Below are 25,779 nucleotides of genomic sequence, written 5' to 3' on the forward strand. Positions count from 1 at the left end.
GGGGGGGGTCCTCTCTTGGGGTGGCCCCCAGAGTTGGTGCGGTCCCTAGCGGGCAGTCTTGGGGCTCCATCCTCCCCTACACCCCAGCCACTCGCCACCTGTGGTTCGGTCTTCTTTTGGCTTCACCGCTGCCCCTAGCCCGCCGCTGTCTCACCTCCGACCTGCCTGCCGTACGTACAGGTCCCCGGCTCACATTGGCGCCTGCCGGGGTCGCCAACTCAGACCTTCTCCTTCGGCTCCTCCCTGAATCTGGCAGCTCCTCCCAGCCCTGGTCCTCTTACTTCCGAAGTGGTCAGTTACTCCACCGGCCTTGCCGCCCAGGATGCCTCTGGTTCCTTCCCCGACTCTACTGCCCCGGGTTCAGTCAGCTCCCTCCCCAGTACTACCGCTCCAGCTGCTGCCGGTTCCTTCACCGGCGCTGCCACTCGCGACATGGCCAGTTCCTTCACTGGCTCCGCCGCTCCAGAAGCCACCAGCTCCTTTACTAGTTCGGCAGCGTTCCTTGCTGTCAATTTCCTCTGGGGCTTCGGGGCCCCCGATGCCTCCAGTTCCTTCACCGGCTCAATGGCATGCACCATCGTCAATTTCACTGCCGGTGTTGTAGCTGGCTCCGCAATCAAGCCCGCTGCCGGTTGTGTTGCCGGCTTCCTCGGAGCCTGCCCTGGCTCCACCCCTCGCTCTCGGAGCGGCCGAGAGCGGCGGTTGCTCTCTTCCACGCTGGGGTTCCCTCTCGTGGTCTCCCCTCAGCAACCGCCCTCGGGGCTGCTTCTTATTCCCTCCGGGAGGCGTCCTCCGCCCCCGCTGCTCAGCCGCAGCCGGATAAAGGCCCGGCTGATTGCCCACGCCGGCGTCTTTGGTGTGCACTCCTCCTCCGGCTCTTCCGGACCTGCGGGAGGTAAGTAGGCCTCCTTGCTGCCCCGGGGTTTCTTTGGCGTCCCAGCTCCCCTGGGACAGGGTGTATTACAGTTGGATTGGCCATATTGCTGTAACTTGCCAAACAGTCATTTCTGATTTCAAGCCTGTCCAATATGACTATGACAAAAAGCTCTAGAGGAAGGTCAAAATACAAATTAAGTTAAACCTTTTTAAGGACACTTAAAATGTGAAAGATCACAAATTAATGCTTGTTCACAAATGCTAAGGGCTAAATGACGTTTTAAAGTTATGCCATTTGAAGTCAGGATTATTTTTGGATTGTGCTAACTAGTTCGATTTGGCCTAACTTCTCATTGTTCATGAGATCAAACACCCAATTCACAGTCCATCAGAATCCCAGGAGGCATTGCTTCTACATGGACGACCTATCTTCCTGGGCTCCGATGGCTCCCTGCCCCATTCTCCCTTCCATCACGTGGACAGAAGAGCAGCAGCTGGTGAGTGGGAAGGGAAGCTGCAGAACAGGTGGGGAGAAAGGGTGAGAAGGCCAGGTAGGGGGCTGCACAGCACAGCCACAGGAGAGGCTGCATTGTGCACCTCTGCTTGCTGCCCAGTGGTGAGGGTGGGGCTGCAAACAGCCAGAGACAGTCCCTCCCCAGAGCATTGCTCCATATCCCAAATGTGCTGTTTGGCAGGGCCAAGAGGAAGTCCGTGGATTGGGTCATGCTGGTGCGTGTGTGTGCACGTGCTTTGCTTTACTGGGGGCTGCATTACTGCTAGAGAGCCAGCAAGCAGAGCAGGCATAGAGTAGATTTGTCAGCTCTCCAGCCCTCTGGTGGCAGCTCAGAGCTGTGCACATTATACAAGCTGTTAACGCTACATGTGCCACTGTACACAGCATTTGCTAACTTTAACAATGACCTAACACCTAAAGTTAGCAGGTGCTAATTGTGTGCGTAAGCACCCTTCAGTATTCTTTGGGAAGCTGGTCTAGAGCACAGAACAGGTAGAATGTGGTTCCATTAGCTGAAGATGTATTGAAGCTTTCTTTATTAGTTGGAGTTTTCTAAGATCTGAAGACTTCACCTCTCGGCCTTTCCCTTAAGAACAGAAGTGCCATACTGAGCCAGACCAGTGGGCCATCTAACCCAGTACCCTGTCTCTGACAGTCATCTCCCCTTGGAACACTTGTTATTAACCTCTAACCTGCACTCCCATCCCTGTTTTCACTTTAGTTTCACCAAGTATCTAGTTGTTACACACTTAAATAGCCCCTTCTAGTAACAGAGAGGGATAGCAATTTCTGTGGGCCCAAGTCCACAGTCCCTTATATTTAAGAAACAGGCCTGTCTGACAGTAGCAGAAGTGGATGCTTTAGAGCAGTGGTTCTGAACCTTTTTCAGTCAATGTACCACTTGGTCTCAGAGTGAGACTTCACATACCCCCTTCCAATGGGAAATTAATTTTTATGTCAAACTACGTGTAATCGTGTATTATGCAAATGACAAGATACTCATATAAAGACTATTTCATTTTAAAAAATCTATTTATTCCATACACAGAAAAAGTTGTGCAAAAAAACCCTACTTAGTGTCAAATGCCAAAACATACCACAACTTACTAGTGTGAACACTGCTGCTGCTTACTATCAACCAACATTTTAATTCTAGGTGATGTTTTCAAGAGAGCCACATGCATGTCATGTTCAGCTTTCAGTTTGTTCCTTACTTTGTTTTTTATTGTAAAAAGCACTGAAAATCCCAATTCGCAGAGATAGGCTGTGACAAAAGGAATTAGAACTTGGTAAGCTTGCTTGGTCAGAATGGGATATGCCTCCCCAAGTCTGCACCAGAATCGATCCAATTTAATGGATTCAAAATCAATACAAAGTTTCTGATTATTGCGCAAATCAAGTAGCTCATCTTTTGCCAGGTTGGCATCACTGATTTGTTCAAGATAAATGGTAAAGGGGCTCCTTACCCAACTGTCAGCTACCTGAATAGTCAGGATAATTCCTTCAATGGTGACTTTCAGATTTTCAAGATGCGTAATAATACTCTCACGAACTCTTGGTTCCACTGGATGCACTGGATCTAAAGTGATTTCATCAAAGAGAGGAAAACTGGTGAAGTTAACGGAATTCACTCTTCTTCCCCAGAGAGCCAACTTCTCTTGAAAGGATTTGACCTTTTCTTCAGCCTCCAAGATGAACATTTCACTCCAAGGTAAAGAAATGACTAACGAGTTTAGAATTCCAAACACATCTGCAAGGTAGGCCAAAGAAACCATGAAGTTCGGATCTATGAAACATTGAAGCAGAATTGATCCCTTTTCACACAGAAACATTTCAATTAAATCTCAAAGTTCAAAAACCCTAGTCAGAACTTTTCCTCTGAATAACCAGCGTACTTCTGTGTGAAGCAGAAGTACAGTGTGTTCAGACCCAACCTCTTCGCACAGTGCTTTGAACACGTGGTGATTCAATGCCCTTGCTAGATCAAATTGACGGCCTGGACGACAACATCCAACACGTCTTTCAAATATGAGGGAAGAGTCTTCGATGCCAAAGCATGTTGATGAAGAATGCAATGACTAGAAATCACATTTGGATTCACCTTTTTGACAAGAGTGGTGAAGCCTGAATTTTTCCCAACATAGCAGGAGCACCATCAGTACAAATAGCTCCTACAATGTCCCAGAAAAGGCTGCTAGAATTGAAAAATTCATTCATCATAGCCATAATGTCTACTGCCTTCGTTGTTTCTTTCAGCGGTTCACAAAAGAGAAATTCTTCTTTGACATCATTCTCATGCATATATCGAGCAAAAAATGAGAAGTTGTGCGCAATTTGAGACATCAGTTGATTCATCCAACTGCAAGCCAATTTTAGCTGAACTTTTCCTGTTTTTCTCCACTACTTGTTTGCATATGTCTTCTGACATGTCCTTGATTCGGTTGTGAATGGTATCATTTGGCAATGAAATCTGTGCTATTTTTAGTTTTGCATCTTTACCACATATCAGCTCAGCCATTTCCACAGCACATAGTTTCACCACGGTCTCTGCGATGGTATGCAGCTTTTTTCTTTGGCAATCCTTAATGCCATGCGATAACTTGCCTCCAGCGCTGGCTTCTTCTGGGGAGTAAATCCATGATCAGAGAGTGTGCCCCTTGTTTCAAATTGTGCTCACTTGATTTTTAATAAAGCTTCTGGGTCTTTAGCATTCTCAGGATGAACAGTCTGAAAGTGCTCTTTAAGTTTAGGTGGCTTCATATATCCATTGCAAAGTACCTCTGAGCAAAGGAAGCATTGTGAATTTTGCAAACCATCTGTATCAAGCATGAACATAAAGCCATACTGCACATATGAAACCTGGTAATAACACTTCTTTGACATGATAAATCAATGGGCAAAGCAAGAATTCAATCTTGAAAAATAGTACAAGGTTAAAAAAAAATTAAAATATACATCATAGGTTGGTAATAATGTAAAACTGAACATAGGCAGTTAACAAAATGAAAGGAAAAAGCGGATGTATACTGTTACTTGTGTAGAACCACCAGGTGTATACAAAAAAAAGCACGTAAAAAACTCAAATGCAAATGCAACAACTTTGAACACACAACTATGTTCAAGACTGACTCTACACGCCTGAGTGATGGGTGTTCGGAGTGACATTTCTGGTGCAAAGTTGAGGCATGGAGCAGGAGTAGGATATATGGTTTCCACGCACATGCGTGTTTCACGGCAGTAAAACCCCAGCAATTTCAAATTGTCAAGACTTTTTTTAGGCCCTTCGACCTGTATTAGACAATGTATGAAATATATCTCACGTATCCCCTGATGAGGCTTCACATACCCCCTGGGGGTACATGTACCCCCGGTTCAGAACCGCTGCTCTACAGCCTTCATGATCTTATAGACCTCTATCATATCTCGCCTCAGTCTTTCCAAACTGAAAAGCTAGGGCCTTTTGTCTCTCCTGGTATGGCAACTGCTCCATACCCCAGATTATTTTGGCTGCCCTTCTCTGTACATTTTCCAGTTCTACTACAACATTTTTGAGATGCAGAGACCACAGATGTACACAGTATTCAAGATGTGCCATGCACCATGGATTTACATTCTGGTGTCCTCCACTTTTTTTCAATTCCCTTCTTAATGATGCCCAACATTCTAATGGCTTTTTTGGTAGCCGCTGCACACCAAGGTGATGTTTTTCTTAAACTATCTACAATGACTCAAGGTCTCTTTCTTAAGTTATAACAGCTAGTTCAGAACCCAGCATTGTGTAAGTATAGTTGCGGTTATTTCCACTCCAACCCCCACCCCTGGTGCATTACCTTGCACTTGTGAACCTTGAAGTTCATCTACTACTTTTTGACTATTCTTTTAGCTTAGTGAGATTCTTCTGCAGCTCCTCAATGTTAGTTTAGGACAGTTTAGATGATAATTTGATATCATATGTGAGCTTGGAGATTTCACTATGCACCCCTGTGGCATGACACTTAGGGCTTCTGTCACTCTAAAAGGAGAAGCAGCTGGCAGAGGCCTGCAGGTGGAGCTGCACTAATAATGAAGCCCTTCTGACCCAGTGAGCCTGCAGGTGGGGCTAGGGTTGACTGGGGGGAAGTTATCTGACTCAGGAGGAAGACAGGGCTTAGAGAAGATGAGTCCAGCCCTTGACCAGAATTGGGAGTAACATCTTGGAGGCTGCAAAGAGAACACCACCTCTGCAGGATTGCTACAGCTTCAGAAGGTCAGCATGGACAGTACCCCAGAAGCAATCTGGAGGTTTGGGAAAGAACTAAAGGGCTGAATGAGGTTCCTAGGGACCCAGAGAGGAGTCCATAGCTCACAAGAGCAGGGCTAAGACCATAAGACCTATGGAGGGTTTGGGGGGCTTAGAGAGCATCCAAGGGTGAGTCCCATAAGACCAGAGGCTGAGAGCTGGGGGCCTGGAGGTGCCAAGGCGCCTGGAGGTGCAAAACTGCCCAGAAGGGTGAAGACGACCAGAGTAGGAGAACTGGGAGATGGGTCCTGGGTAAGACTGAAAACTGTGGTCCCAGTGATAGGATTGCCTGTGGCAGAATAGCCCCTAGAATGCACCACCAATGGATAACCCCAGGCAGGTATGGGGCACCTGAAAACCCCAGCCCCCACTGCCTTGTGCCCTTTGGATGGGGGGAAGGCTAGGAGATCACACCCACATAAAAGCAAGGGAAGGGAGGCTCTGGAGTCTAGAGCCTAAGAAGGGGCCAAGTAGAGGGATCACAGCTAGGGAAGCTACCAGCCTGGTCAGAGAGCCCAGAGGTCAGAAGCCCCACAGGGGCAAGTGTTGGCCAGGCCAGGGGCCCAGGTCTCACTGGCCTAGGAGTGAGACCTTGGCCAAAGTGGGGGGGGAGGGGGCAAAGGTCCTGGGAAGACCATGACCTGAGGCTGTCAGAGCCAGGAAGGCTCATGGTTCATGACTGGCCCAGGAGTGGGACCAGGACCCAGAGAGGGGTCAGAGTCTAGGGAACACAGTTGGGAGGAAACTGAGGGAGACTTTCACCCAGGAGGAGCAAGAACTAGGGCTGGAAGACTGAAGCCCAGGAAAAGGATGAGAGAGCTTGAACCTACATGGGAAGTGGGGTCATCAGGATCATTGAGCCCATAGACCAGGGGTGGGCAAAATATGGCCCACGGGATGATTGGAATCTAAAGCAAATCCATGGCCAGATTGGAATCTAAAGCAAATCCTGAGAGGGTTTGAGCCTCTGGGAGAGGTGAGGGTCAACAGAACCAGAGAGCCTGCAGGTCTACAGCTCAGCAGAGATGAGAGTTAGCTGACACAGTATACCCAGGTTTCACTGGCCTAGGAGCAGGGCCAGCACCCAGAGAGGAGTCAGAACCCAGGGGACACAGCCAGGAGGAGACTGAGGGAATCCAGGAACCTGTAGCAGGCGGGGACAAGAGCTCTGAAGCAAAGAGTGGGCCTAGTAGTGAGGACTGAGGCCCCGAGATTGAAAGTGGGCATAAGTGGAGGGAGAAAATATTATCTGTGGGGGCTGAGCGCACACACACACACCCCTCCCCCCCAGGGGGTAAGTCTGTGGAGGGGAAGGGGTAGGGGGAGAAGATAGGGGTGGGGGGTACAAGTTGAGGATCCCACAGCAGCAGACCACCTCTGCCCTGCACACAAATCTGGGGAGCATGTGCCCTCCCATGCTTCCACAGGGTGCATGCAGTGTCGGGAGTTCCCCACCCCACCCTGGCAGTCCCTGGATGAGCATCCTGGAGCTCCAACCATCCCATGACCTGCCCCAGCACCTGGCCCTGGCTCTGGCCCACTCCCTTCCTCACTGTGGGGGTGCTGACACTGGATTTGGACCCAGCACCTATACCTTTGTTTCGGGCCATCATAACCCTCAGACTGACCACAACACCTGCTGGTTGATAGATTTCATAGACATTACATAGACATTAGGGCTGGAAGGGACCTTGGAAGATCACTGAGTCCAGCCCCCTGCCCCAGGGGCAGGAAGTTGCATCATAGGATCCCAGCAAGATAAACATCCAGATGTCTTTTGAAGGCGTTCAGAGTAGGTGCTTGCACCACCTTCAGCAGCAATCTATTCCAAACCTTGGGAGCTTGGACAGTAAAGAAGTTCTTCCTTATGTCCAGCCTGAAACGGTCATGGAGGAGTTTGTTTGTGACCGTTCAACCTTGTCATCCCTTGGGGCACTCTGGTGATAATAGGTGAGTTTATTGATACAGAGCAATAACAAAAAGCAACAATACAAGCTATCAAACATTCCTCTATCTACGAATCCTAGGGCTGTCATCAAAGTCAAAGTACATCTGGTCAGGATGCAGGCTCCACTTTGAGGCTCTTTTTCTTAGGTGTTGGCAGTCTGGAGGTGGGATGCTGAGGCCCACAGCCCACCTCTTTTGTCAGCTTTTTCTTAAACGTCTTTATCAAGTTCTAACACCAAAATCTTGAACCATAAACAAACTGTAAGTCCTAAATGCCATAAAACCTATTATTCACAGAGCAAAAGTTCCCAAACTTCCCTGGTATGATCAGTCTAACCTACAACCACAATACCTGGCACTTCTACCACCAGGCGATGTGCACACCTTTAAACAAACAAACAGATCAATAAGCACAACATTAAACCATATATCACTCCCCCCCTCCCCGATGCATTCTCCACCAATACATCCAGCAAATCTTGATCTTTCTCTCACAGCTTGTCAGTTCTTACAACGCAAGCACAATCCAGAAACCTTTTTTCTAGGACCAAGAAAGCTCCCCCTGAAAGACTGTGTGATGGATTACACACCACACAATCCCCTTGGAAAAGCTTTTCCTACCTCCAAAAGGAACTCTGCTCTCTAGCTTCCTATTGCAAACACAACGGGAGGTTCTTACTTAATCCCAAGCAGACCACAGCACGTAACCATGAGTGGAGAGTTTGGTCCTGGGTATGACCTGAAACTGCCACCCACCTGGGTGTGGTTAGGGTGGTGGAGCTACCCATAGCAGGGTAGTCTCTACAAAATGCCACATACTAATCACCCTGGGGAATGGGCAGGGGCGAATATAGGGCGCCTTAAATCCCTAGCTCCCACGGCCTTGTAGGTTACCCTTCATTGGGAATAGGCTAGGGGGAGCATACCCCAACAGAAAAACCCTTAGTAAAGATTAAGGAAAAGAGATTTAGGCAGAAATACACCTTGGTGCCACACTGAGAGGAGAGTGGAGGAGAAAGTGAAAATGGAATTTTAGAAATAATTGCTTTAGACTATGAGGCCTCCTTACCATCAACAGTGTTTTCTTCACCTAAGCCATGGATTTATCATCACAGCAAAAATTGTTTTGTCTGTCGGTTTTGTGTTGTTTGTCCTGTTGTGTTGTGTTGTGTTTTGTTTGTTTGTTTGGTTGGTTTGTTTTAAGCTGTCAAAAGTTTAAATATCTATGAATATCATAAAGATGTAATAAAAATCGTTGGTAATACTCTCTCTACAAATTGAATGTGTCTGTGGATTCCAGACCAGGACACTTTCCATCCAGTTTGGACAGGAAAGTTGTTCTAATCTTTAAAACAAAGAACAGCAATTTATATGAAAGTTTTAAGTTGTAAAGTTTACTTATTTTAGCAAAATGGCATTTATTAAAAAGGTAATATGTGTGTGTTTAGTAAATAACCCAATTAACTGTTTTTTAAGACTATGAAGGTAATCTCATTTGTATTTAAATACTATTTATAACACCAACAAACCAGGATGTGTGTGAAAACTGCATTAATCCATGGGACCTATGCCACCCCTCCTGCTCTTTCCATGCCCTGTGCCTTGATCACCCAATCAGGACATGGCGCTGGGACCTGTCCCTGACCAGGACAGTTTCCCAGCCCCCGCCCAGCATGCAGGGCAGAGGCTGGGGGAGTCTGTTCTCCTCTCAGCTCTGGGATTGCAGAGCTAGGTAGAGAACAGGCTGGGACCAGTGTTGGGAGACCCTTGTGGAGCTGGTGCTGGTCCCTGCCTGCCTCAACAGCAGGCAGTTCTCAGGGGCAGGGAGCAATCTCCCACCTCCTAGTGGACTGCTGACTGGGAGCAGACTTGCTCCTAGTCAGGCATCTACATGAGCTCTACTCTGCCATTAGTAATTGAAAGTAAATTTGTACTGACATTTGCAGTTTACATATGCTAGAAAAGAGAAGGGGGTAATGGGGTAAGGGAGCAAATTTCCTCACGATTGCCAAGGTTTAGTACATAGTAAGCATGTTCATGTGTAGATGCATATGCTTACTATGTAGTAAACTGCAACTGCACAGTTAAGCATCTCATGTAGACACACCCACTTTCTCTTAAAAATGTAACTTCAGCCTGCATTTCCAATTTCTGATTAGAGCACAATATGGCTAACAGTGAGCTTCTGACTTCTTCAGTCTGAATTCCTCTTCATCTCTTTTTTTTTTTTTAAATCATTGTGGCTACGGACAGATATTCAAATAGCCTGAGCCTGAATTGATTCAATCTTTGCAGGTTAGTCTGACATGGCTAGGCTAAATCACTTTGTAACTGTACAGACATTCCAGCAATGCCAGCAAATGCCTGCAGTGGCTCAGGCTAGAAGCCGGAGGGCAATAGAGGAGCCCTCCCTTTGCTTCCACGGGCTGAGCTAAGGGGGGGCATGTCCAGGATGCTTTTATTATTCCCCCCGCCCCCAAACAGCCCAGCAGAGAAAGTTTATTACCCTTAACTCAGTGTTTATCAACCCATTAAGAAAGCAAAGCCCCTCTCCATTAACTAATGGAGCTCTTCTTAAATAGCTTTTCCAAGGAAAGACATTAAGCTACCTGTTGATTAGCTCCAAAAAGCCTGTCTGCCTGTTGTCTTCCACAGCACAGACTGTAGCCAGCATGTGGTCTGCTAGCTAATGCTGAGGTGTCTGCATAAGGCAGAGGGGAGGGGGAAATAATCAGTGCTTAGCAGGGAGAAGCCAGGGAAATGCTCTGTGCCTGCAAGTCTCTGCCAGAGCTCCAGCCAGGAAGCAGAGGGAAGGGACCAGCTCTGTTATGGAGCAGAGAGCCCCACCGCACCCAGAGAGCATGCTGGGAGAGTCTGGTTTATCTTAAACCAGCAAGGGGTCTGGGACAGATATTGCATAAACTGGTTTGACCCAAATCAGTTAAGTCTGATACTACATTTAACCAGTTTTATCTCAAACCATTTTCACCTGTTTTCAAACTGATTTATGTACACTGAACATCCGTTCTGTTACAGGTTTAAACCAGTTTCTGATCACTTAAACTGCTTTTTGTGTACTGTCTGTCTCTAGCCTGTTGCAGCACAACCATCTAGTCACTCAGCCTTAAGATCTGGAGCTGTTTTCAGCTTTGTCCAAACTGACTGTTTGTTTCTTTTTCTATCACATCTCAGAGATGCATTTCCTCTGACCACTCATTTCAAGACTATCAGCCCTGCCCTTCACTTTAACTTCCTTCTCTTATGCCTTAATGCCTCCAACTTTGTTCACCTCAAGTCTATCCAAAATACATCTGCTTAAAAATTCTCTTCCAAGATCATTGCTCTGACCCATGTCATACATGCAGGGTTTCCAACACTTTACTGAGTCTCTTCTCAACTGTTTTCAAACATAATTTTCTTCTCTTGACCTTTCACATCTTTTCCAACTTAAAAGGTGTGGACAAATTTTTACTTGGAGGCATTTCAAATGGAAGGGAGAGTTGCTGCTCTGGAGCACTCAGTAGCTGTTATGCTCTAACTGCTATGCATGCACAAGCCAGGTAAGCTCAACTGCCTCGATTTTTAGCTTTGGCTGAATTAGGCCTAAAGTTGAAGCAGTTTCACTTCATTCACATTGCGACAGGCTTGTGCAGAAGGATCAGTTGGAGCTAACAGCTGCATGCTTCTGAACAGCAGCTCCCCTCCCCTTCTAAAATTGCTTCAGGTAAACATTTGCCCATTTAAGGGCAAGGGCATTCTATCTAGCTTTCCTGACAAGTTGATGCTGTATCAACATGTCACCTTCATTGCCTACCAGTCAGGCTCTCTCACAAACACAGCCCACCAATGGGAAGTGCTCATCACCAAAAAACCCATAAGTCAGCTGTGGAGAGAGAGACTGTTTTATAATGGACTGTAATATCATGGCAGAAACTATCATTCTCAGCAGGCTGCTGAAGGAAGAGGAAGGAAGTGGAGGGGGAGCATGATTGCATGTGAACAAACAGCTTGACATGAAGAGAGATCAGGAGACAAGCAGCATCTAGGAAGGGACGTAGACTGAGAACCAGGAGCTGCAGCAGGACTGATTCTGCAAGGTACAGCAGCACAGCTCAGCTAGGGAGCCCAGGGGCACAGTAACTGAGCACTGTCTGAGACTAACAGTGGTTTGAGGTCCCCCTTGGAGTTAAGGGAGGGTTTAAGGTTTCTTCAGTGTATATATGTTGTTAATATTTCCTATTTGTTATCTTGCTATCTGTCCCTGAAGGGTTTTATCACTGAGTCACTCTTATGATCTGTTATGTATATTCTAAGTGTATGTATTGTAATTTTGTCTCACCCATGCTTTTCCCAATCTCCTTAGCTCATAGGCCTGTGATCTTATCCTCTCAGAATCCCCTGTATACATTTTGAGAATCCTCCTTTTGGCTCCTGTCCAGTTTCCAGGGTTTGGTACAGTTTGAAACATATCAAACAGCTTCAGTTGCCGTTGTAATGTTTCAGAAGACAAGCATACAGGCATAGCTGCCCGATTAAAAACCTGAAGCTTGATAAAGGTGCATCAAGTGGGTAGGTGGTATCTTGTGCCACTTCATTTTGGAACATGCACATGGCAGGTCCTCCAGGCACGCTACCCACACTACCCTGAGTAGTGTAGGCAGCCAGGGCCTGACCAGGAGCCAGATGCAGGAAGACCAAGTTGTCCTTGCTGTAGAACACCATTTTTGCATGCTGGAACCACAGTTTTGAAGTATTCAAGTGGGGGAAATGGTAGGGGGCTGTATGTCTCTCTGACTGAAATGCTGTATTGTTGTTCAAACATTTCAAGGAGGGAGGGCAGTGATTCCCTCTGTGGTTTCGGTGCCCCCTGGGACTACCTGGGCTGGGTGCCACCTGGGGAGTGCTGCTGCCACCACAGAGGGAAGCACTGGCCACTCTGCAACTCGGGGACCACTCAACCTGCCAGCAGCTCTACCTCCCTGCCCCCCACCCTTCTGCTAGAGAGGCAGGTCAGTATCGGGCCCCCACCCTTATGTACACACCATGGGGGTTTAGTTTGGTTTAATTCTCCCTAAATTGAAACGGTGTTTTTAAAAACCCACCATTTCAATTTAGGGAGAACTAAACCAAATTAAACCCCCGTGGCATTTACAAGCAGCCTGTGTAGCAAATCAACACGCTCTCAGAATGATACATTTTTTGTTGGTTTTGTAAGAGGTAATACTATATTTTATTTTGTGCTCTTATGCAGAAGCCAAACCCGTTTGTCCAGAAAAACAAGGTGCAAGTTATAAGAGAGATAAAGTTAACCTACCAACTTTGTAAGGAGTGTTGAGGTCATGTTGTTGTTGGGTGGTTCAAGAGATCTGTGAAAAGCAAACATTTTTGTGGGTGATAGCTTTTATTGGACCAACTGGTTGGTTGTATAGACCTATGCAAGCTCAGTGACTGGTGCCTCCTGGGTCTGGGGGGGGGCACCCAGGGTCCTCCTGAGGCCGATTGCTGAGCCGGGGAGGTACAGGGGGGCCCCCAAGCGCACTCCCAGCAGACCCAGAAGTGGACCAGAAGTACTTCCGGTCCACTTCCGGGTTTGCCATTGAGCATGTGGAGGGCCCCCCCACACTCCTGTGGGATGCTCCATGCACCCCAGCATCACGGCTATCATGAGCCATGCCTGCTACCTCAAGGTATGTAGAAAAAACTATTAAAGCTGTGTCTATGTCCGAATTGATGATTCTCCGAATCAGCATCGAATCTTCAGATTTGGATTTGACCAAAACGAATCAGGGACAGTAATCCAAATCAACAAATCGAATCACTGTCCCTGATTTGGGCCGAATCTGAATCGAATAGGGCCCACTTCTCACACCCCTAATGAGTAGGGTCACTGTTAACTGAGAAGTGCAGGGGTAAGTGCATACCAGGAAGGTTATAATGGACCCTGGTGCTTGGTGTCCAATGGGCTGATGAATTTCTATTCCCAAGCTCCTCTTGTAAATATTTTGCAGGGATACCCTTTGATCACTAGAACTGTCAGGTCAGACAGGGAGAGGTTTTTTTTTTTAAAGAATGTTCTTCTACTTTTCTCTGTCCTTTTGTCTTCTTTTTGGTGATTACTCATTCTGATATGTAGGTTTTTTGTCTGGCTTCACCTATATCATTGTCGTGAGGGCATTTGATGCACTGAATGAGGTGTCACACACTCTGAGATAAACTTGTGTGATATCCATGGATTTTGGAAGGTTTTGTTGGGGGGTGTCTTGGTTGCTCTGGTATTAGACAAATGTGGGCAGGGCTTCTATTTGTTGTTGAGGCAGGGCTGGGTCCCACTAGGTACCTGCTGTTCAGTAGAGAGTTAAACAAGGTTAGGAGGCTGTTTCAAAACCAGGAGTAGGGGTGCTGAAAATATTTTTCTCAAGGTCTGGTTCTTTTCAAGTACAGGCTGTGGAATGTACTGAAAACTGCACAAGAGGGGTCTGATATACTTTTCTATTTTTTAACTAAAGAAGTTGTAAACAGGAAGGAGATAAATTTGATATCCAACTGCCTTCTCCAAGTCTAAGGAATAAATAAAGATTGAAGTGATCTGGATTTTTTTTTTAGAAAGAAGAGATCAGATGTCCTCGAATCACAGAGAGAAGAAACAGAAAGCATGATTTTCTATGCTTTTAGAAGATGAGCATAGGTACCCAAGAACCTTACAAGCTAGTTCTTACCAGTTTTTGGCAGGCAGACACCCCAGAAGATGACACAATTAGAAATCTAATGGCAGTGAAGTTGTCAAACTTGCCCCGATATGAGTCATTGATCCCTTTTCTCTCTCTCTCAAACAAAACACCTGACCCATTTTCATAATACTTCTTCACTGTGCGAGTACAGTCATTTGAGATGTAGTTAGTACTGGGTAATAGTATTCTAGATAGAACACTTGCTTATATAATTGCTACCAGCCTTTGAATTTAATTATTAATTCAGCTTGTATTCCTTTACAAGGTCTATCATGTTCTGCCACTGTGGTTAGCCCACTCTGGATCTCAACAAGAACAGAACTCACTATAATAGAGAATAAGTTTGTCTGTGCAGAAGATAGCATGGCCAGTGAGGTTTGCGCTTAGCTTTCTTGAACTCCTACAAGAAGTAAGGACAAGGGCAAGGTTAAAAAAATATGCCTTCCCTTTTCTAGCATATGTAAATACCAGTATACCTTCTATATGCTTACAGAGTATAACAAAGCAGTATGTGTATATATATGAAATCATATGTACTTACATATGTATGTAAGCACACACTATGTATACAAACAGTCCCACACCTGCTTGTATGCACTTACGCATAAAGTCCTATCAGAACAAAGCACACGACTGTATACAGAATTGTCCTGAAAGATCTGGCACATGACAGACATTAGTCATGTTGCTTACTGGCTACTTACAAAGCACTTGCATTACAATACCAACCATGGTACTAGAACTTTTATGAAATTAAAAAGAAATGGGAAAGGAGGGAGTCATTGGGACTGAGTAAGAGGCTAGAGAGGGAAAGGCTGCAAACAGAAGCAGACCTAGTTGAGCTGAACCAGGGAGACCAGAGGGAGCAGGAGGAAGGGACCTAGAGGACGAAGTGAAAGACAGGATAATGTGTGTGAATGGAAAGAGAAGTGATCCAATTCAGCAGACAAGGATGTCAGGGAAAACATGTTACATGTGAATGATAACCCCTCTGGGATGATCTGGTGCATGTTAAAGGGGCGGTAGGATAAACATAACCAAACAAGAGGAAAAGTGGGGATCAGATATGGATTTGTTCCAGTATCAGTGCTACAGTTATTCCAGATTAAGAGCACAACAGAGGAACACTAGACTGTAGTTTCCAGAAAAAACTTTTTGGGGTGGAGTCAAGGTGTCTCTTTTTCTCAAGAGATGGAGATCCTGGGGAGAAGTCTGAGCTGAAACTTTTCCGGCTGAAGCACTTTTATTGATTGAAGTTAAACAAAATAGAAAATATTAAAGACCCTAGGCTCTCAATAAACTGTGGGTGGTGGGAGAGGGCTGGACCCTGAGGGCCCTCCATACCCAAGCCCCCAGTGCAGCCAGTCCATTTGATTGGAGGAGCCCAGAATATGCTGCAAGGGGGCTATCCAGCAGGGGCTTGGTGCAGGTCTGATGGGGGTGGGGAGAGCTGCAAGGGAGAGCACTGAGGATCCCATCCACAATTCCCTCCTGGTGGGGATGGGTGGGTTGGTTCTGGCATCCTGAGGGCCTGGTAACACCCACCACTGGCTGGCTCCATGCCAGCTAGCCATTCTAGCCAGCTACCAAGCCCTGTGCTCCCTCTGGTGTAGATGGGGGAAGCCCCTGCCAGTAGGCTGTGAGTGGGGAGCTGGTGCTGGTGACCCTGCACTGCTTGCTGGCTATCATTCCCACTCCCAGGAAATGGGTCTCAAGCCTTTACTGAGGCCAACAGAACATCCCCACCTGTCATCTTTCCAGCTATGGCTTCAAGTTTACAGGGACAGCATGTTCCCTTACAAGAGCTGGGTGGCTGCAGTTTCAGGGGATCAAGGGGGAGGCATGCAGCACAACTGCTGTAGCTGGGTGGGGTGCTGAGGAGCCCCCGCGTTCTATGCAGACCCCTCCTGGGACTTGCCAGCAGCCCAAGAACTCACGAGGGTGGAAAGTTTGTCCTTGGAGCAGGAGGGTGAGGAAGGCTGGGAGTGGTGCTTGGTGCATCCTGGGATGCCAGAGGACTCCAAATAGGGTGTTTTATGTTAATGGAATGCTCATCAGTTTGCTTAAAACTAGCTAGTTAACACCGATTGATAATAATCCTTCCTGAATAGGTCTAAAAGGCACTTAGCACTAATTAATGAGGCTGAAGTGAAATCTTTCAAGTTTTAAGCACTCTTAAGAGTTAATTGCAATATGTAATCTTACCCTTAGACAAGAACTGGTTGAGTCATAAGCTTTTGTACATGCTAGCCTTTGGGGGATATTACATGCTGAAGTTTGCAAGTGCTAATTCTAAGCAATGTTAGTTGGTTACAAAGTTATCAAGAGCTAATGCTCAGCAATACTTTAAAGATTAATTCCCTCTCTCTAACCATACATGGGTCAAACTTGGTGTTAAAGGGTAAATTTTAAGCACTCTCAACAAGAGGTAATTACAATATGTAATCTCACCAACATGTTCAGAAAGGCAGGTGTGGATCCAGGATTGCTACTGAGGTAGCTCCACTTCCACTTCCACTCTCCTCCCCACCTGCTGTGCCTGAAGCCTCTGAGGAAATCTTTTTCAAGCTCCCAAAGCAGATAAAAATCCTCTTCTCATTCTTGCTCAGAAACACCTCCCTTTTCCTCCTGCTGCTACTACTTTCCTGCTATCCAGGTGTGGGGGAAGCCTCAAGCCTACTCCTGCCTGCTCCGAGGCAACTGGGCTCACCTGGGACAGCAACAGTGGTAGCAGTAGAGATGGGTAGAGGGAGGTACTCCCACCCCACCTGGCTCCCCTGGGAGAAGGGGCCGGAAGGGGGAACTCTGTTGCCAATTACCTCTGCTGCTGTCAGTGTTCCCAGCTGACTCCACCCCTGGTAGCCTGGCTGGAGCAGGCAGGACTTCTTTGGGAGCTTTTCCACCCCAGGACAGAAGGGAAACCAGAAGCAGGGGAGAGGGGGCGAAATGGTACCTCTGAGCATGGAGGGGAAGGAGAGGGATTCTCACGGGCTTCGGGGACTTAAAAAAGTCCCCAGAGGCTACTGAGGTATGATCCAAGCTGAAGGGAAGGGAGAGCACCTGTGCCACTGCACCCTTCTGGATCTGCCCCTGCTTAGAGGCATAAGCTTTTAGGTGACAGCTTGTCTCATAAGACACTATCCCTCTGCGTGGGCTTTGGTGGAACACATAGATGCTGATGAAACACCCTCTAAGGGGTCCCAACCCTGCCAGGATGTTGCATGTGACCAGGGCCAACCACCTCCCAGCACAAGCCTGGAGAGATAAAGACTTTGGTGAGAAAGGGTCTCTATTCTCATGGAGTCCTGCTCCGCTCTGCAGGCAGGTCCCAAGGTCTTCCGCCACTCACAGCAAGTGCGTCCATCCTCCCAGCTGTTACACAGGGCAACAGGCATCCCCCTAGGATGGGCCCTGCCCCTCCCCGGTCTGCAGTCTCAGCCCCAACCTCAGCCCTGCTGCCCAATGCCCAAACCCAGGAGCGGGTGAAGGTAGCAAGAGCTCTCACCTGCCTGTTGCCAATGCCAGGATAAGTCAGGCAGCACCTGTGTTTTAAGCTTTGGGGAGGCAGTGCCTGCCCTGTCTCACCTTGTCTGTGCCCAGCTCCCTCCACGGCTTGGCAGAGCCTCGGGCTCCCTGCCACTGCAGAATCATTTGGGTGGAAGCAGAGAGGGTCAAAAGCAGATTTTGAACCTTCCTCATTTTCAGATTCCAGTCACATGCTCTTACGCCTCACTGCTGGGTAGGGCAGCCCTGGTACCTGGGATTTCCTCCACTAAAAGAGCTGGGCGTTGTAACCCAGTCATCTCCTGCTCTTTGTAATAGAATGTTTTCAGCGTCACTCAGGTGTTTGCTTCAGGCCTTGAGACACTTTCTGGTTCTTCCGCCACCTCCAGATTTTTTATATGCACTTTGTAACAGATCCTAAGAGATAGGTGTAGGCTCCAGTACTGTTCCCACCCTTGCTGTAAACAGTAATTAGAAACCAAAAACCCTCTACTCTCTGCTTCCATTGACACCTTCTAAGCATGCCTTTTTTTCTTGTAGGAAGAGTCTGGTTCTGGGAACAGGAATTCAGCTGTTTGTTTTAACTATGTATTATTCTTCTTCAGGAAAATACAAAAACAAAACTCCAACATTGAAATTGCATGTTAGTTATTACTTAATAACTAGCATGCAAATAATATGCACATTCTTAGAACTTCTCATCTCAGCTATTGATGTAAGGTTCATGTCTAGAAATATAACCTTTGCTAATAAACAATCTGGTGAGAGATGTTGGCTTACTGGTTGCTAAGTATATGTATAATCCCCACCCGCACACACTAGGGGAACTGCCTTTACCTCTTTATATTATAAGAAAAAAAACAAAAGAGCACATCTACATTATGCTTGGTATACTTGATATTCCAACAATATTGTTTTGGTCCATGTAGATTCTTCTGTGTGTTCCTGCCCTAATATTAACTTTATTTACTAAAGCTTCAGCTTCTCCCCAGAATTTACCAGGTCCAATTTTCCTCCCTTTTCTATCTGTGAACAATCCTTATTTTTCTATACCACTAATCCTTTAGCATTTGGCCCCTACCCACCCCAGTTCTCCCCAGCCCACCTCCTTTTACCAAGTCAAATTTCCCTCCCTTTTGGATCGCCAAACAATCCTTATTTTTGTACCCATTACCCCTTTCCTAAAATGTGGAGATTCACCCTAACCCTCAGATGGAAGGGAATATTTAATCCTTCTATGCCAGAGTAGCGACTTTCTTCCTGGGAGTTTCCAGATTCCAACCCTAGAGGAGTCAAGATACTACATAATAGTTTATCAGATAGTGTTTCCTGGAAGGAATTGTGCAGAGCCATATTTCAGGTCTATTTCCAGTCTCCTCCCACGTTATACATATGGCAAAGACGGAGCAACAGCCAATGCAGCCAGTGTCACTGCACAAGGGGCCACAGTCTGAAAGGGCCCATCCTTGATATCCTGAGTTGATTCAATAGTTTGTTTAAATTTTGTAATCACTGTTCTTGACAATGCCCCTAAACATAGAAACAATGCACAGAAGTGGAAGGAAAAGAAGAAGGGTTGAAAATGTCTGTAAAATTACCCCAAATAAGCAATTTTTTTAATGTGTTCACATCAGGAATTGTGACTACCAGGAAGAGTAATAAGTGTGAGTTCAAAACAGTCTGTGGGTGGTCGCCGACCTCTGGTCAGTGCCTGCCACCTCCCATCTTCCCCCCGCCACCGACAGCACCGTGGCCACTTGCAGGAGCTCACAGCTCACTGCCACCATGCTCCTGCTGCTGAGAGACCCACCACCGCCTGCAGGAGCTTGCCATCCTCCCCCAGCCTCCGGGGGCACGCAACATTCATGCTTAGGCTGAAGACAGAGATACTCCCCTGGCCAGAGCAGAAGCCTGTTCCTGACGAGGGGCATTATCCAGCCAGAGAACTGAGAGCTCCTATTATTTGAAAGATTATGTCCAGGTTGTAAATTAAGAGGGGAGAAATGTAGTAACTGGACAATTATAGGGTTACATTGTTAGCCAGTATTATGGGATGGAGCTAGTCATTATTATCGGATGGAGCTGCACATCTAGAACTCCACCCTCTGTTGCTCCAGAGTTACTTTTATCTTCCCAGTTAGGTGTTTGTTCCTGAATACAACAGCCTGTTGTTTTGAGCCTGGAGAAAAGTAAGTCATAGTATTCTCTGTTAAGTAGGGAACTTACCAGATGCTATTTAGCTTGCAACAAGAAATTGGATCTTTATCACAAGAGCTGTTTCCTCAGTGCTGCTGCTTGCAGCTATGTGGTACAATATGTGCTTGAAGCTATTGCAAAATTCTCCAAGCACATTAATCTTCCTGGTGATATTCTCCAAATCATCCCCAGTTCAATTTGTTCCGGTCCACAGGAACCTGAATGTTGTTCCATTATTAACCTAGGAAGGGCAGAGCATAATGCAAGGCATGTTGGCTCTTTGCTGACTCTAGGTCCTCCACATGTAATGTGGCATGGGTGAGAGGTGTTAGAAACGGGTGTCATGGAACTGAAGTGATCTATAATCTTGAAACTTCATATTTGTACTTAAATGTTTGCATAGTGTTTCTGCAGTGGAGGTTACGTAGCATTATTGACAAAGATCATGAAAAAGAATTCACGAAAAAAAAGACCTTATGAAGGCAAGTACTTGAGCACCTCATCAATGAGACTTTATCAATGACAATTTGCAGCCTTGCTTTTCAGGAGGCACAGGGAGGTTTTAGGTAGGGTGACCATATGGAACTATGGAAAACCCAGGGCATTGCCCCCTGCCTCCTGTTCTCCCAAGTCTCATAGGTGAGATGGATCTGACCAGGGCTGCAGTCCCCCCACAGTGGGGGAGCATCTCAGTGGTGGAGCATCTGAGCCTGTGCATTGCTGCACATAGGTGTAAGCCCCACCACCACCCCAGGGTCTCTGCCCCTGGTGAATCATGTCACCTTCCCATCATGCCACCCTCCTCCTTCCCTCTAGCTCCATCCTCTGTCCCATTTCCCAGATGCTTTAAAAAAGACCCCTCAAAACCAAACAGGGGGACTCAAACCTGTGGCTGTGGGGATCCAGTGCCCTGTACCGCCTGGGGAGAGCCTGGTTGACCTAGCAAAAACCAGGACTCTCCTCCTCCCCCACCTGTGGGAGAGTGAGTTGGGGGTGGCCTGGGGTGCCCAGGTAGGGGTGCAGCCTGGAGCCATCCTGCTGGATCAGACAGGGTGCAGCACCAGCTCCTGCAGCACCCTGCCCTAGCTGAGGAATCTGGTGGGGACAGGGGCTAGAGTGGAGCATGGAGCCTGAAGTCACCTACCCAAACTTGGGTGCCTGGCAGCCTGAAGCCTCCCCACAACAACATTGCCCCCGCCCTGGCAATCTGCTCCCCTGAGGACAGGGGTCCAAGGCACCCCAACCCTCCCCTCTACCCCAGGGAAATTCCATCCTCACCTTGGATCTGGGCAGCAATGGCTGCTCCCTGGTCTCAACTCTGCTGGGCTGCAAGCAGAGTCACTTGCACAGTAGGGTCTGTCACGAGCCTGGTACATGCATGCAGGTTCCCACCAATCCAAGACCTTTGCTTCAATTTTCTCTAATGGCTGGGGTGCTGAGCCAAACACTGAAATCCAGGACTGTCCCAGCCAATCTGGGACGTATGCTCACCCTTAGTTTTAGGCAATGTTAATAACAGAAATTTTCTCTCAGTCGTCGAGCACTTGGCTAAATAAGACCCAGTGCTGAAACAACTAGTTTGTATCCCAGAAGGTTCAGTGTGTAGTTAAATCATCTCATTCAGAACAAAATCACTGAGTTGTTGTCAAAATGTGTTGAGGGAGAGATTGTTCAGAAAATCCAAAGTGTGCCGTTTTTCTCTGTTACTGATACAATCCAAGACATTGCAAATATTGACCAGCTAAGTCAACTTTTTCACTATGTAACAGTAGAAACTAAATATATGAATATAGTGAATCAATATGAAAATTAACAAGGGCTTTCTGGGATTTCACAAAACATCTGATGAAAGTGGGTTTTGTCTTGAAGAACAGGAAATCGTGAACTGCATCAAAGGGAAATGGTTGAACATCTGGAAGTATTGCAGCCAAGGGTATGATAGGGCTGCTAACGTGAGCAGTGTTTATTCCAGAGTGCAGGCAAGAATATCTATAAGAGAAACAAATGAGGAACATGGGCACTATCCTACCCACAGTTTGAACTTTAGTTTAATGACTGTGTTTAGGGAATACCTGAAATAAAACATTTTGATAAGGTGTTTGAAAGAGTCTAGGCTTTCTTAGAATAAGGTGATGGGCTTTGTTATCTGAATTAGGTTCTGTCTCACAGCTTGTCAGTAACTTTACTTTAAAGACAATATTTCCAACACGTTAGTTGTCAAAAAAAAATTATTGCTTTGAGGTTCTGCTATGTTGAATAAAAGAGTTTTCCAGAATAATTCTCCAGAGCAAAAAGGATGATGAATGTCATCATCACTTCATAGTTAAAGAATATCTTAGCAACTTTTGATTTTGTATGTCTTTTGCTCCAAATAAAAACTACAGAAGCTATAAATTCTGTCTGTAAGTGCCTACAAGCTAAAAACATATGCTTAACAAAGCCACAACATGGCTTCACAGTATAATATAATCACTAGTGTTTTGAAATAGCCTCTGAGAAGCCAAACCAAGTGCCATCAAAATGTTAGAAAAGTGGGGTGCGGAGGTCAAGTTTACATAGAAATGTGGAAAGAAAATAAAAAAATATTTTGGTGAATTATGTGAGAACAAGAGACTGAATAATGACACCAAGGGCTACTTCAAAATTAACGTGTTCTATGGCTGTTTGAATATAATTTTAGCCCAGCTGTCAAATTGTTTTCATAGTTTGAATGAACTGCTACAAAGTTCAACATAATTATATCAAAGACACTTGGATCACCAGATGATGAAGAGCTGTATGAAAAAGCTGAAATGTTAGTGAAACAAATATCAGAGTCTTTTCTGTCACCTTGCCTGGACAATTACTTGCATTTAGAGCATGTCTGACATCCAAAATTTCTAAGTTACTTACACTGGAAGATTTGACTAAATGTGTGATTGTTGATAACAGTACTTTGTCATCAAGATTTTCTGAAATACATATGCCAGCTGTGCTGTTTTTAAGCATTCCCATACAAACATCAAATGGTGAATGTTCCTCCTTCTCAAAACTCAGAATAATTAAGATGACCTGCATAGCACAATGGGACAAGAAATGCTTTGTGGATTAGCAATACTGTCTGTTAAAAATGAGAGGGCTAGTTTTCTTAATTTAGATCAGGTTATTGATGAAATTTTGGAGAGGGCACCAAAGATTAACTTCCACTAGTAGTGGCGAGTACAAAAGGAATATTATTTTGCTAATTATCTCTGTTCTCACCATGGCAGTTTTTATCCTTTTTCCCTTTCATGATATCCCCCCCTTCCATTTTTTTCCCTTTTATACTCCTCTCCCTCATCTTCAGTCCCACTCAAATCCTCTTGAATACTTCTAGTCTTGTGACTCTTCCCAGTCTACTTGTCCACGCAATTATGTTTGATGATGGAGGACTGGGGTTGTGGCTACGGCAGTGGTATGGAGGCCACAGGGATGCCTAAGATGTCCCTGTTCATCTTTGGGGTATAGCTAATGATACTGGTTTACCTACAGCCTTCAACTAGCAGTTTGTAGGTCTGTGATTAGATAGTAAATTGAAGGACTGGTTAATTTAAGACAACCCCCCAGTAATTAGATTCTATATATGGACAATTTAGAAATGTGTTGCAACTGTCCAGGTTATAGAACATCAGTATTAGAAGACGTGTCTTGAATTTGTCCCCTTCTCAGTGCTCCAGCAGGAAAAACAGTAGCCAGGGGGAAGGGGTGCAGTTGCCCCCTTGCCCTCTGCCTCCACCCCTAACCTTTCCCCCCTGCAACCCCTTCACCCTCCCCTTACTGTCAGACCCTGCTTGGGCTCTGTTCCTCCCAGAGGATGTGCCCAATGCATGTGACAGTAAAGTGGGGAAGCATGCTTGGGGAGAGAAAAGCCAGAAGTTGCAGAAGGCAAGCAGAAGAAATTCAAGGAACAAAAAACATGGACTTAAAAATAAACATACTTTTATTCAGTTACATATATATAAATTACTTCAGAGAGCTACTGATTTAGTTCATCTAGACTTGATGTATTCTACCTCTCTGCAAACTGCTGCAAGTTTCAGCACAGGTAGTCCATAAACACAAATTTAAGCAGCACTTTTATATATAGTGGGTACTTTTACAGATGTTTTACACATGTAATTAATGTGACCGAATAAACTGTGGAACAATGTGTGCCACAGTAAATAACTCCCACGTATAGCATCTATGCATGAGCCCAGGACAGAAGCAAATTGAGCTGGGGCGGAACAGTTTAGGCCAGGGCTGCTCCTGCCCTGCCCTGCTACAGCAGCCAGGGGGAGCTCCAGCCTCTGGGTGCAGCTGCCCAGTGCCAGCCCCAGGTCGGCAGGGGGTAAGGGAGTCAACCCAGGGCTCCAGCTGGCAGCTGCTTTGTGGTCCAAGATTGGGGGGCAGCCCTGGGCTGACAGGGAACATGGTCTGGGCAGCAGGTGGCTGCACTTGGCAGCAGAGGAGATGGCTGGGCCACAAGGCTCCTGCAGCTGCTGAGCCATGTGGATAAGCAGCAGGCAAGAGTGTGGCCCCCTTCTGGCTAGACTGACTGGGCACAATTTACTCTCAGGTCAGTGTCTACATGTGCGTTGCTGCACAGTAAATAACTCTGCAGTATGATAGTACTTGTATTTACAAGTACTACCCTGCTGTGGAGTTTATTAATTTCCTGCAGCCTAATAGGGCCATATGTATAGATGCTGCTGCTCTACTGTGTAGCTAATTAGTACATCACAGTAAATGTCTCATGTAGACATGCCCAGTGGGTGCATCTGCCTGTGCAATTCATTCAAAGCAATAAACTTTGGAGCAGTTAGAACTAAAGTAAACTACTCCTGGGTACAGCATCTACATGTGTGCCTGGGACAGCAGCAAATGGAGCCAGGGTGGAGCAGTTTTTGCTAGGGCCTGGGATACAGGGCTTAGTCCTAGGCTCTAAGTGGCAGCATCTGGCAGTAGAGGGGCTGTCTGGGGCACAAGGGTGCTGAAAGTGTGCAGGAATATGTGCACACATTAGCACAGCCTAATGCACATTAATTTAGTACCTCACATTGGAGGTACTAAATGCAATGAACTTTAGAAAAGACACAATAATGCATGGGTAGATGCACCCACAAAGTCTCTCACTCCCAACTATCCACAGAGATGCTTAATGAAACACACATGCTCAAAAAAGTTCCTAACAGACTGGACCTATTTTGAAACACTTCCCAGGGTTTGGCTTCCTAGCAACTCAGCAGCATTAGGACCCAGACAGATTCTGCATATAACCTCAGATTGGAATTTAGGTATTTGCATGATTAGGTTGTCTCTAAGAAGGGTGTCTTGAAGATCTGAACACTGCAGTTAGTTTCCTCAAGTAACAGCTAGGCACCAAACCCACTTTGCTTTTGGTTTACTAACTTAACAAAAATGCATCTTTTTGCATAATCTCTCCGTCTGTTACTGCCACCCATACTCAAGCAAGGTTCCCACTGAAATCATCAGCAATCTTGCTCGGGGAAACTGCAGGATTAAGCCCTGGTTATGACATAGGAAAATCTATAATCAATCGAATAACTTTCAGTTATACAGCCACCTATAAATTAAATATGCAACATCAATGACAGTCTAGTAGCAACCATTTCTACAGAACATATCTTTTACCATGGATATTCAGAGGACTGCTTAATGAAAAACATGTCATTTTGGACTTTATAATTAATGAATCACTAAATAGGTGAAATTTT

General features: G+C 46.1%; 1 protein-coding gene across 1 annotated transcript in view; it reads right to left on the reverse strand.

The window, feature by feature from the left end:
• Positions 1 to 16,984, reverse strand: part of LOC102384478 (transmembrane protein 68-like) — a 47,051-nt gene extending 30,067 nt beyond the window's left edge. Inside the window, 1 exon segment of the mRNA XM_014526353.1 lies at positions 16,796 to 16,984. Coding sequence (XP_014381839.1) covers positions 16,796 to 16,801 — 6 coding nt within the window. The 5' untranslated portion in view covers positions 16,802 to 16,984.
• Between the last annotated feature and the right edge of the window lie 8,795 nt (positions 16,985 to 25,779).

This window comes from Alligator sinensis, unplaced genomic scaffold (assembly GCF_000455745.1).
Source record: "Alligator sinensis unplaced genomic scaffold, ASM45574v1 scaffold1104_1, whole genome shotgun sequence".
In the NCBI taxonomy this organism is placed as follows: Eukaryota; Metazoa; Chordata; order Crocodylia; family Alligatoridae; genus Alligator; species Alligator sinensis.